General features: G+C 30.7%; 1 protein-coding gene and 1 long non-coding RNA gene across 2 annotated transcripts; both read right to left on the bottom strand.

Annotated features, from left to right (window-relative positions):
- Positions 1–372: 372 nt before the first annotated feature.
- Positions 373–4,569, bottom strand: LOC132732401 (carbonic anhydrase-related protein 10-like; the record flags this gene model as incomplete). Its single annotated transcript, XM_060718817.1, has 3 exons — positions 4,428–4,569; positions 925–1,091; positions 373–468 (listed from the first exon to the last, which is right to left on the bottom strand). Coding segments are annotated over exons 1-3 (405 nt in total), but the record flags the coding sequence as incomplete, so codon positions are not given.
- A 4,307-nt stretch (positions 4,570–8,876) lies between these two features.
- LOC132732400 (uncharacterized) lies at positions 8,877–11,337 on the bottom strand. Its single transcript, XR_009626030.1, has 3 exons — positions 11,187–11,337; positions 9,328–9,450; positions 8,877–8,916 (listed from the first exon to the last, which is right to left on the bottom strand). It is a non-coding gene; the product is annotated as an uncharacterized LOC132732400 (long non-coding RNA).
- Positions 11,338–13,516: the final 2,179 nt, after the last annotated feature.

The following is a 13,516-nucleotide window of genomic DNA, read 5'->3' as shown; positions in this document are numbered from 1 at the left end:
TTGATAAATCATGTTTAGACACAATTTCAAGCTTTGAATAGTATGACAAATGGTCATGTGTGGGCAATTGAATGTGCTCCTTGGATAGTTCAAATCGTTTGAATAACTATTAATATTTACAGAAAAAAGTGCCAGTGATTTTAGATGTAAACTTTAATAATATGCTCAGAAAAAGTGATACATAGAACTACAGTGAGCTATTTATCATGTTTTAAATTCAAAGGCACTTTCATTAATTTGCTAAATTCAAACGCCGAGCAACAAACTTGCCAATCTTAAAATACATCTTAACTGATATATGATAATTTATAATTATAACATTTTTCTACAAATGCATTAATTTAGCCATGGTTTAAAACTATTAATACATACCTCAAGAAAAATTGAAAACGCAGCCAAACCGTTCGGGGAAGACAATGCGTGTGAGTAATTTAGATATAAATTAGCGTTAAATGCGATTATCTGCAACTGCAAGTAAACAACCAACACATTTAAGAATAGAATAAACCATAAAAAAGCAAAGCTAAACAATCACACTTCAGCACCACAATAATGCCTTAAACATTCAAGACTTTTGGAAAAAACATATATAATACGTAAACTTGTTTTCTTTTGAAACTGAAAGGTTGCCAACTGGCTATGTGGTTAACGCAGGCAGCTGACTAATTATATGAGGATTGCTATCCGTGTGAGTTCAATGCCCATCAGGGGCAAGCCGTTGTTTCCTTGAGCAGGAAATTTTACAAGTATTGCTGAACTGGTTGGTTCCATGAACAGATTCGAGGTGTCTATAAGCTTTCTACACAATCGAACTAAAACAAATTCTGTATATCTGTATAAACCAAAAGTAACGCTGCTTTTTAGTATCTGATGAATATGTTTCGAAAAGATAATGACGAAAAGAACTCTCAAAATTAGGCTTACCTCTGCTGGAAATGAAAGACCATTAATGGTATGTTCGGATCCACTAGTTTCGTCATGTCCAAAATGTAGCTTCATCTGGTGCAAGTGATAGTTATACTGAAGTGGTCCTGATGTCACATTAAGGTGAGGAATGAGCACCTCCTCCACGAACAGTGTTACATCATTCCCTGTATTGGTTAGATTTCCATTTATCTAAAGGCACATAAAATATAATATGCTTAAAGATTCATGCCAAATTTTTATACTGTAGTCTTATGTATAGAAAGTAATTACATTATTATTATTACTGGAATTAAAATATGTTTGATTTAGAAGTACAGTAGTAAAAGTAATTTTAGTTTTTATGCCATTAATTATGAAAAGATATTATAGAAATAAAAACACCTGATAAATGTCAAGTTTGATTGATTTAAAGTACAAAGTGGATTAGAATTTCACATATAGCTTGTAATGCAGTACCTCATTTGTAAGTATTAATTTTGTACATGCACATTGCGAGTTTTTCTTTAATTAAAGTTAACAAAATAATCATCTCTGTTACCAAACTAATCGGACAAAACAAAAGCTAAAAGAAATCATGTAAACATTGTATGAGTTTGTCATTTATGTAACAAATGTTAACTTTGATTTGTTGGCTTCAATGGTGAATAATTAAATTTCTTGCTATAGTTCGTTGGTAAATATTATACAGGAACATATTTGAACATATGCGGCAGAATGGAAACATGTTTGGTTGAGTTGAAGGTAAACCTAGTTGTTGACAAAGCAATCTTTACTCATTAGTTTCAACAAATTCATGCCTAACGTCTAATCAGATTCGTTTAACCTTGTTTACTTGTATTAAGAATGTAATTATCCTTTAACCTGTAAATGAATATAAATATTTGTGTTTAGTGAAAATAGTGATTGTTTTAACTCAATTTGTTTATCTTTTAAATTTACGATATAAGGACAATTATATGTAAGTCACATAATATTTGTGTATAGATAATTATACACTTTACTCCTCTAGAGGGTTGTTATTTGATCAAAGATATTTGATAGTCACCATAAAAAAGTCAAACATTATCATGTCTTGTGTATCTTAAAACGTTCATGATATGATTTTCATGATATAATTGTATCATATCGTTTAATATACTTTTTTATCATATCGTATAATATACTTATAATATAGTTTTTCACAATGTTTCTTATACAAAACATTATTCAAGAACTGCTAGATTTTGAACATGAAATAGTTACTTCAGCAATTTTTAATCAATTAAATGATTTTTTTTCTTCATACGGCATTTAGCAGGTTAATTTTTGAATACGAGAAATATATCCATGGAATTGGCCCCAGAAACGAATACATTTGTTCTTCTTGAAAAAAGCAAACATGAGTATTATAACTTTAAAATAATGGTTTTAGAGGATGTTTATATATGTATATAACTTTGCTAGACTTTTATTTAATTATTTCATTAACTTAAATATTAAAAATATTCTTTACAGCACAATCAACAAAAGTTTAAAAACCGACGCCATGATTCGTAATTGATTATTTAGTATTTGACAAACGTTACAGTGAAATATACTTTTGATACCACTGCTACCGTTCGACTTGTTTGATAAGCTGTTAACTTAATTATTCATCCTGATTCTAAGAAGATATATCTAAGTTATGATGAAATGATAAACAGTGAATCAAATTAATCTATTTTGTTCTTCAAAATTAACAAAGGACTAAGATCTACAGGGAATATTTTAAAAGCGGTGTACATCATTAAAAATATGTAAGTACCGTATCATGATATTACATGAAATTCCAGATTATGAAAACGAGGGCGTCTGTGGCCAGGTGGTTAAGTTCGTTGACTTCAAATCATTTGTCCCTTACCGCCGTGGGTTCAAATCCCGACAGGTACTTTGGTGGGTACTTTCATGTAAGGAAGCTATCAAGCAAGCTTACGAAATATCGATGGTTGTACTCAGGTATCTGTTCCTTTCCTGAAATAGTTATGTAGGGGACTTAAATCTTCTTTCCCAGTTAAGCCGTTAAAGTCGGGTTTTTACGATCTCACCTGTTGGGGTTTTCGAAATAAAGCCAACAACACATTTTCATTTAAAAACGAAAAAAAAATACTTTTTGGTCGTCGTTGACATATTATACATGTATTATGATCGAATTGTTAAATGCATATATACATTCAATGTTCATATTAACAAAGGTTTTAATTTTTTTGAATGCGATAATTGATTGTAATTTCATAGTATTCTGTAATTTACGTATGGGCTAGTGGCATGTATGTTTAATAAATTTTTTGAACGTGAAATGAAATGAAGTTGTGTCAATGTTCAATGTCACTATTATAGAGTTACCCTTCAGTCAATGTGAAGACTAATAAATCTGCTTAAACAGAAGAGTGAACGAGAATATTACACGCTTCTTTTATTTACAGTTTACTTAAAAAACATTTTCACAAATTTATTCTATAAACTGTATCCTAATGTACCCAGTTGACACTGTAATCTATTGTAGTTACATGACATCAAAGGCAATCAGGAATTAAATAAGGAGCTAAATTCTTACAGTGCTAGCTTATTTCAATGTATAGGACATAAAAGACAACGTTTTTCTCACATGAGTTCCTGACTCATTTTCTCCTGAATATGAGTTACCAGCTATGGTGTTAAACGTAAGCCAATTAGTGTAGATCTACCATTGATTTTTCAAATGGCTGTGAAATTCAAGGACAAAATTGCAAATTATCTTTAAGGAGGGCATATATTTATTTCATTGTCAATTAAAACGAAGTAAAAATGCTATTCCAGATAGTTCAAACTTGCGTTTTGTTTTCATGATACTTTAATCTGGTACTGAAGATTTTTTTTCTAACTTTTGAAAACACATTAATGTTTGCATTGTATGTATAGCAAATTAATAGTTTATGTCTTATAAAGCTGGGAAAATAGATATGAAAACACCATGAAACAATTTGTTGATAATAAAACCCAGTATTTGATTTATTGTAACAAATTTGAGATATTTTATTTCAATTTTACAAGAAAAAAAGAAAGAAAACATTTACACAAAAACAGAAATACCCTTAAAAGATTTCGATTCAGATTTTTTTACCAGCTGACAGCCCAGGCAAAATAATTTTGTCTATAACAATTATTTTATGGACATACGTATCTATGCGTTGAATGTATTATATACCTTGGACTTATATCTTGTGTTGAAAGTAAATGACTGTTTCCATAAATAATTAAAACCAGCCTTCGGATGTAGCTTACAGTAGTTTCAATGATTTTGTTATCATATCATAACTTTATAACTGACTGTTTGTTAACAAACATCAGTATAAACAACGCAAATCAATATATTCGAGAAAAATATGCCGAATATAGAAAGTTCAACATGCAGATTTTAAACTTGAATTACAAAGAAAATAATACATTTCACTTTTCAGACGTAGGCATGTATATATGACATTTTGTAAAATTGTAAAACTTACTTGTTGAACGATATGCCTTGCGTACGCAAGTGTTCGACATAGTTCGGCGTAGTTTAGCATCACTAAACTTAATCAAAACTTTATATTTACCCCTTTTAAGAATACCCCAAGCCACACTGGCGTTTACATAAACCGTTGGCATTGTTTATTGCTTTAAAATTTGAAACAGCTGTAAATCACTTTTACCTGCCTTTATCGGCAAGAACACATTACATTACTTTGACATTGGTGTTGATAAAAAAACATTTTCACGAGCCATTGCTTTGTAAACTAAATCATTTACTTAAGGTAAGTTCTTGCACAGAATGGCATCAGTTATTTTCTCCCTTTTTAGTAATATTAACAAAACTATGCCCCTTAACAATGGCGTAGACTGAACCCCTCCCTCTTCAGCCAAATTTATTACTAGAATACAGTAATTTATATCTAAATTATTTGAGACATTGAGCATTATTATTTCCCAGGGTTCAAAAGAAATAAGAAAAGCTTGAACTTCATATTTGTATCTTGTATGTTTGTGCATTTAATCTTATAAAAACTCCTCTGTATGAATTAATGTACTTGGAAATGAATGAACATGCAATGAAAATCTACACATATAAAATCTACATGTACATTTGTATATGTTTAAACAAAGATGTTTTTATACGAGGCGTCTCTTCTAAATCTCACATTATTCAGGACTTTTATTTTACAAACATACACTCATCTATTGTCATACCGTTAACTAAATGTTAAAAATCTCCATCAAGTTTTTAAAGATGTTATATTATGTCTTGTTATAAAAGTTAGGACGATTAAACTCTTCGAAACACCAATTCAATCACGACATTAATTTATCACAATAGAAACAATGTTTTTTAAATATAAGATATATTTATCAAGATGTACTTTTTTGTGCGGTCGTTTTTATATATATATATATATATTATCTTTTAATTCTATAATTGGAATGTATCTCCTTTTGTATCGATTATGCAACGCCTGAACCTCAAGAATGACGATATATCAGTGTTCAAAAAGATAATTAAACAAACAGTATATAAATATGTTATTATTGCATTTATGAATGACCTATTAAGTACTGTCATTGCACTTACGGATGACAAATGCAAGTCCCTTTCTAAAAGAGGCCATAACTCAAGTATATTGAAATATACCTCATGTTTAGTATTAGACTAATTTATAGTCGGAGACTACGCGTTTCTCTTTTGATTGCAGATAAATGGCCCAGTGGGAGGCTCTATAATTGACATTTCATAAACCCGTAGTGTTTCAGCTACCCGTAGTGTTTCAAACCATTCTTAGGCAATGCCCCACATCACTTCTATATGTCTTGTATATCTGCCATTTTTATTGGATATTGTTAGGGCTAAGATTTGTGAACGTTGCTCTCCTATGTTGATATTTACTTTAATATTTTATTTTCATTCTTTTTTACAGATTCCTAAGATCAGTGAAGACAGACTTTTCATCAAGTGTGCGTGCAAAATATGAAAAGGTGAATATGTGTTCATATTTATATGTACTTGAAGGTTGTGAAACAAAATACGTACTGTTCAAAAATTGACTTTTGATATGAATGGATAAGCGCTTATGAGAGTTTTGATGTTAAGTATAAAAAACTGTCTCAGATGAGTTCATACATAATCAATACCAAAAACATACAATTATAATAACAACTGATTTAAGTGACATTCAGATGTATGATCATAGTAAATGACTCTTTATCAGAAAACTTGCAAAGAGCTGATAAATCCCCTTCTTTACAGTTGTTAAATACTTGGGAAATATTTTGTTGTAGGGGAAACAATTTACAACATAAATATGGTATTTATTACATGTAAACCAAGATGTTCATTCGAAAATAACTCTAATCTTAATTGGTACAAAACACTACCTGATATTTACCAATTTTACATTAAAGCAATGTTGTCTCAAAGAGAAGTAACTGTCTTATTTTATTTTCTTCGAAATTTTGAAATAAGTGCATTTATAAGGTTATTTATTGAAATGAAAATAGATTATCGCTTACAAAGTAAAATTCGATATAGTTTGCTGTCTAGGACTCTGACCAGGTTTGCGATTCCAGTTATATGAGTCATATTGTGATAATTAAGAACATCTCTTCTTTTTATCCTGTATTGTCAAATAACAAATGACTAACCATGTTTTTCTCCTATCTGTGGATAAAAATAATAAATGTATAAGCTTCTGCAAACAATTTATCTGATGCTAAGATTAAAAAAAGGCAGCTCATGTTTACTTTGAACAATCTTCGACAACTTCATGTAGTCATTTGTAATAAAGAGCTAATTTGCAATTCCAGTCTGAGTAAACAAATGGTGCCAAAACTGGTATCAATCAGGTTATAATGTTCTCTTGTAAGACGTTATGTGTTTTCAATGTTGATTTTGTTTAAAGAAATTAATGAAATATACATATTGTTGTAGATACAAATTTAAGAATAGCTGCAATATTGATCAGAACATTTATTTAGGTATTATATTTATAGTCATCTATATCAAATTGGTATTGTGACTTGTTCTGTTAGAGATATTAAACGATGCAAATTAACAGAAGAAACACAATCGAGCATTTTTAAGTATATATGTGTTAAAATAACATTATGCATGATAATCAATACTTTTCATTTCTCTGGAAAAGGCAAACATGAGTTCTAATTTGTTGTATAATACTAAATCACTATAACTATACTAATTAACAATACGCAAACGAAAAAAGGTAAAATATGGTTCGGCTAAATGGCTATTGAGTAACTCTTTTGAAAAATTAAAAAAAAATGTAAAAATAAAATGATAGCATTTTAGACTCAATTGCCTTAGCGTATTGTGTGCTGTAATTAAAGGAAATGAGTAGGATACACATTTCAGTAAGCACATTTTGGATTTTTTAATTTATCTGATGTCTTAACGGGTAACAAAAACATTAAACTCGTAGTTAAGGGATCTGGTTCTCTTCCCTCACCAAAGGATAGTGAGTTCGAGCTATAACGGGCTGACTACCATGTTCTTATATTACACAAGTACTGTTTTGTGGCAGGAAACGGACTCAGGAGTGGTTTAAATACGGTACAAGCTTTCTTTATAAGCAGACTTAAATCAATAATGTTTTCACTTCAACTAAACAGAATTAACTATGGTAAACATACAATGCTAAATGCATTTAAAAGAAACAACAACAACAAAAAATAACTTTTATGTTTTATATAATGAACATATTTCCTTTCAAGACTACATTAGTCCTACAATGTATATGAAAACATTAATATAGGCATTTTAATATATTTCTAAAGTGTAAAAAACACATTCATCTTAATACTGAACACTATTGCTTTAAAGGTATCAATATATTTATATAAGCTAATATGAACTGTTTTCATAAATATATTGCTATACAATGTATTCATAACATGCAATCTCATTTACATAAATCATCATAAAGTTAATAGAACATGTTGCATTATCTCTAGGTTCAATTTGGTTTCCAAGAATTTTGGCAGATGACATATTTAATTGTATTCATTTAATCAAGGACTATTTTAAGCTAACAAAATCTTTGGCCCGCAGACAACCTTTATGCTTTTTTAAGGTTTTACTTTAAGTTATTCAAACTTTATTCAATGAAGGGAGAGGTACTAGTTAACTCCTCCATTTATTGCTGGCAAGTTTCAGAAGCATCGCATTCAGAGTCTTTGGCCACTTTCCCCAGTAAGATAATTTTCGTCGACAATTGATTTTCTCGCTTGACAGTTCGAGAAATTTTATTCCAATTTTTCGTAGGAAATCCGGTTTTCAGTAAGAAAAGCGAATCTGTATTGCCTACATATCAACATTTAAAATGGCGGCTCTTTTCCAACACAAATAGTTTTCATCTTCCCTTTCCTGGGTTTTATTGTAATTTTAAACTGAAAAGAATTAAATGATAGTACAATATGAAAACATTTATAAAGATGACAATTTAGTTTACTATGAAATAGTCATAATTGAGCAGTATTAAAATACCTTAAAGTAGCATAACACTGTAGCATTGGAAACGTGGTAGGCGGGGGAAGATTAAAGCTATTTAAAGGACAAAGTCATACCATACCGTAAAATAAAAAATAAAATTAACATATATGGTTGTGCTAAAATACATGTATACTCTTTGGTGACATGAATACTTTTTCTTTTAAGATAAAGGAAGTAGGACTATAAGGACGAGCAATTCTTATTGTGACAGTCGAAAAAAAGGAACATACCGCTTATGTAATTGTTTATCTTAACTTAAATGAAATAATATAAGTATACTTTAATCATCACTAACTAAGATGAGGCAATATGGTATCTAAATAAATGTAATTTAGGCTTACAATATTGTTGTCAAACCTAGATATAAAATTAATAAAACATTAACTACGCTGCAAAATTAATACTGATATATATTTACCTTCATAGAATACTTCTTTTGCCATAGAACACGCTTTAGTCTGGAAAATTGAAAAATATCTTCTGGTTTGACATATGATTAATTATACCTTTTCATATGATGATGATGATGATAATAATAATAATAATAATAAAAACACCTTCCACCCCCCCCCCCCAAAAAAAAAATACCAACAAAAAATACAACACTTTTATAAAAATGCGACCACATTTTGATGTTGTTTTCAAAGGAGCCTGATGTTAATATATAAGTGATGCAAACAATCAATTAATAAAACACTTTGCTGATTAGGCAGATATCTAACCCTTAACAGTCACTTTATCTTATTTTAAGAAAAAAATATTTAAATTTTTTTTTTTCAAAACGTTATGGTCTTTTATTAAGTAACTTGTGTTGAATAACCATTGCACTTTATAAAAGAAGATACATATTAAAAAGAAAAGTAGTTTACCCTAGGCTTGTAGCTTATATTAGTTCGCACCAATCGGTTGTTGACAGGTTGTGACGGACGGATATTTCCAAAAAGCAGTAAATGTTTTCCGCTCTCTTTATTTATATTGCGCAGTAGAAGAAGCTGGAACATAGAAACAATACTTATTCGTGTATTGGGTCATACAGTTATAAAATATACACATTAAGGTTGTTAAGTAACATAAGGCTCAGCTTCCTTTGAGGTATACGGTAGTTTCATTATAATGATTTTATAGATATAACATGAAAAAGGAAAAGTCTCTTTGTCAATGTTGTACTCTTTTAAAGAATTGATATTAAAATTCATTGTTGCATAATTATTATTATATATATTGCAGGTGAAACAGATAAAAATGTTCCATACTAAAAAAGAGAAAAACGGAATCCCTAAAAAACGACCAAAACTATAAAACTGAAAAACATTTGCTTGAGCCTGTTTATGAACGGTACTTTGGGAAATGCAAGTTACCGTCCCAAAACCCCATAGCAAACCGGGTTTAAAAACATTTCCAGATAAACCCTTTTGAAAAATTCCCTTTTTTCCCGGGCCCCCCTTTGGGTTTTTTTTCGTTTAGGGCCCCACAAATTCTTTTTTCTTGGGGCCATACGGGCCCCCTTTTATGGAATGAAAATACTGGGTTTACATTTAAGGGTTCCCTAAGGTTCCATTAAAAACCGCCGTATGAAAATCTACCGGGTGTTTTTTTAAAATTTAAAAAAATTTACCAAAATTTTGGGGGTTTTAAATGTTGAATTTTGCTTAAGCAGGTGCTAAGGGGGGGTGGACGGTAAACTTGCACTTTCCAGTACCGTCCATGAACAGGCGCAATCAAACCGAGCCTGCAACAATTTACAATTTTCCATGTTGTGCTTTCTTTAGGGATTCTGTTTTTCTCTATTTCAATCAAACCGAGTCTGCAATTTTCATGTTATTTTGTTGTGATTAATGTTTCCGAGGGATCACAATTTTTCCAGACTTTTAAACTTTACAACAGTAGGTGTCAAGTGCTGTGTGGTAACTGTGAAAAGTTACCTCATACCTCACTAAAGTTTTGTTATATTTTTTGACCTTCGGGTTTAATGATTCCAGCAGTTTTAAGTGCTGAAAATTGAGTACCGGTCAAGCCGGTGATAGGGGTGTGAGGTATGTTGCACTTTTTCATAATCGCTCATTGACAGACTCACTCAAACAAAGTCTTCAATTTTCATGTAATTTCGTTGTGATTAATAATATCTGTGATATGTTACGGTTTGGACAGGAATATCCGTCCCGAGGGGAACGGCACATTTGGCGGGTTCCCGAGAGACGAATATTCCGGTCCGAACCGCAAACATATGTCAGATATTTTTTCTTGCATATTCTGCCATATTATTTCATATTTAAAATGGTTTACCTCAATTTGATATATTTTCATGGAAATTAAAGTCATTTCATTCATAACTTTTTTCTAACAATAGCGTATGAACTTACAACTTAAATAACAACGGCGACATGACGTCATCCTAAGCACATATTTCCCTTCTAAAACGACGTCATTTTAACGCGGTTCATTCATAAAGTGCTTTAAAATGACGTTGTGTTTGGCACGCGTCTCATCAGGCACCCCCATGCCAAATGAAATTTCCGGCATGGGTAAAACTCACGGGAACGCCAGTCTGCTATGCAAGAAAATTGCTTCAGAAGGATCAAAGTTTTTTCCAGATTTGAATATTTCATCATGGTAATTGTGAAATTTTGAGTTTAGAAACATACCGATAAAATTTTGATTTTAGAAACATACCAATACTTAGTTCCGTAACAATGAACTTTTAATTTTCTATAACACATAGATAACTCACTTGACGTTCAGTTATATATATTGGTTTGTTAAAAATAACCCATGTTACAGTTTCTTGACATTGTGGTTGTGTTAAGGAACCCTCATAGGTGATATATTGTGATGTTTGTGGTAATAATACTTGTAACGGTATGCCACTTATACATCTCTGCTCATCTGAATAAAACAAGTTAAAATAATGCAGATTATTACCCTATTTCAGTGAACATTTCAGGTTTAACGAGGCAAAACAAATCGATGGCTTAGTTCTTGTTGCTGGTTCGTGTAGGGTTGCGTTCATTGAACGCTGCCATTCCTTGTTGATTCTGTTTATCATATTATTTGGTATAACTGAGTATGTTCGTGGTTGACAGTGTAGGCCACCGTCCATGCACATTTGAACCGAATTAAACAATAAGATATAACTAAAATTCAGAAATATCGGCAAATTTGTTAACTTATTATCCAAATATTTCATAATGAAGAACAAACCTTGAAAAATATAAGATAATTGCTAAATTCAGAATCTTTGTTTTGAAAATTAAATTACTTAAACATTAAAACAGTAAGTGATAACAGAAACTTGTTAAAGAAATGAATGAAAAAGAAAAAAAACAGCACACACACACACACAAAACAATGCAGTTTCATATAACAAGTACACGTTTGTATAATACTTAAAACTATAGTCATTTAACATTATGTTGTGGATTATTTTGTCAAAAATTTACAACATTGTAAACAACTGAAATACTCGAGATCCCTGTAGCTGAAAATGTTTGGTTAAGATGTAAAACATGTAACATTTGTTAATGCCTTTGAATCCAAACACGAAAAATGTTGACTTTTTGTCCTTTATTTAACTACGGAACCTTTCAAACGACGGAATATGCATTTTTGATATAATCGGTTTTGAATATGCAACAGTCTGGCTTAATCTTGGAATTAGAATGAAAGTCGAATGATGTAGCTTTTATATAAAGAATAAATTACATCAAATTCGACATGTTTGTCTTTATAAAACACGCTTAGTGTTAAAGATCCAACATTTTATGGGTGAAATAAAGATCAAGTCTGACATAAACGATCCCCACCGGATGTACATTAAACGCGCATGTTGAATCGATCCGCTAGCCCATTTCTTAATGGAGTCATAACCACGTCTTTCTCGTAAAGTAGTCTTTAATCTCAGCCATACGGAAAAGGTTAGCTCTATTTAATCTTGAGAAGTAATCGTTTCTTGTCAGATGTGCGTTTCCCTAATCGGAACTTGATGTCACACGGGTAAAGCCTTTGGGTTTCAAATAATTAGGCAGAATCGCGAATTTTGATTTTTTCCCAAAAATAAAGAACCATATGCTGTTACAATTTTAAAAGCATTTGGACAGTTATATAGCTTATATAAGATCATTCCCCTCATAGATTATCTTTTGTTTTATGCTGCTTAATGATGCGTGTGCCCTTGATATTCTTTATTCTTCAATGGCTTATTAAGGGGGAAAAGGTAATTCTTAGAGTGCGAGCAATTTTTGTAAAAACATCTAAAGATATATAGTCCAAGAGATGGTAGGGTTTTATTGCAATTTACCGTATCACCAAAAGAAACATTGCCATTATAAAGTATATTGTTTATAGTTTCTAAAAACCCATTTCTTAAGTTACGCAGCCCGGGCAAAAGTACAAAAATTCAAGATGGCCGCCAATATGGCCGCCATAAATTGCAAAATACCATATAATTTTTGTTTCTTGATTTTTTTACATACGAATTTTGTACAAAGTAGTTTCAATTGCACAATATCAGATAAAATATGGCTAATTTATGTCATAATTAAGCAAAAATGACAATTATATGACAAACTTTAAAATTATCACTATCAACTTACCAAAAAAGTGTTAAAAAATAGCATTTTTTGACAATATGATGACTTTCGTTTTTCCGTATTTACACAATATAAACAAAAATGCATTGAAAGTGTCTGTACTTTATAAATTTAATATAGCTAGACAAGTTAAGCATAAAAAAATCATTTTCTGGGCATTTATGCCGTAAGAGTAGATCTTCAAAAGTGGGTGGGGTAAAATTACCGAAAAAAAAAATTAAAATTACAATGTCCCCAAAACTTGCCTTTACTTTATAATTTCAGTTTAATGTATAGGAAATTGTGTTTTAATTGTATGTTCTTTATCATTTGAACCTTTTTTTTGATACGTTAAGCATAAAAATTCATTACCTGATGCATTTATAACAAAAGAGTACAGCTTCAAAAGTGGGTGGGGTAAAAAAAAAACCCAAGAAAGCGTGATCAAAATTAATAAGCTCCCAAAACTTGCCCTTATGTTACAATTTTAGTG

This window comes from Ruditapes philippinarum, unplaced genomic scaffold (genome assembly GCF_026571515.1).
Source record: "Ruditapes philippinarum isolate M1 unplaced genomic scaffold, ASM2657151v2 ctg7632_1_1_1_1, whole genome shotgun sequence".
In the NCBI taxonomy this organism is placed as follows: Eukaryota; Metazoa; Mollusca; class Bivalvia; order Venerida; family Veneridae; genus Ruditapes; species Ruditapes philippinarum.
The sequence above is the reverse complement of the archived record's forward strand: the minus strand, read 5'-3'. Positions and strand labels throughout refer to the sequence as shown.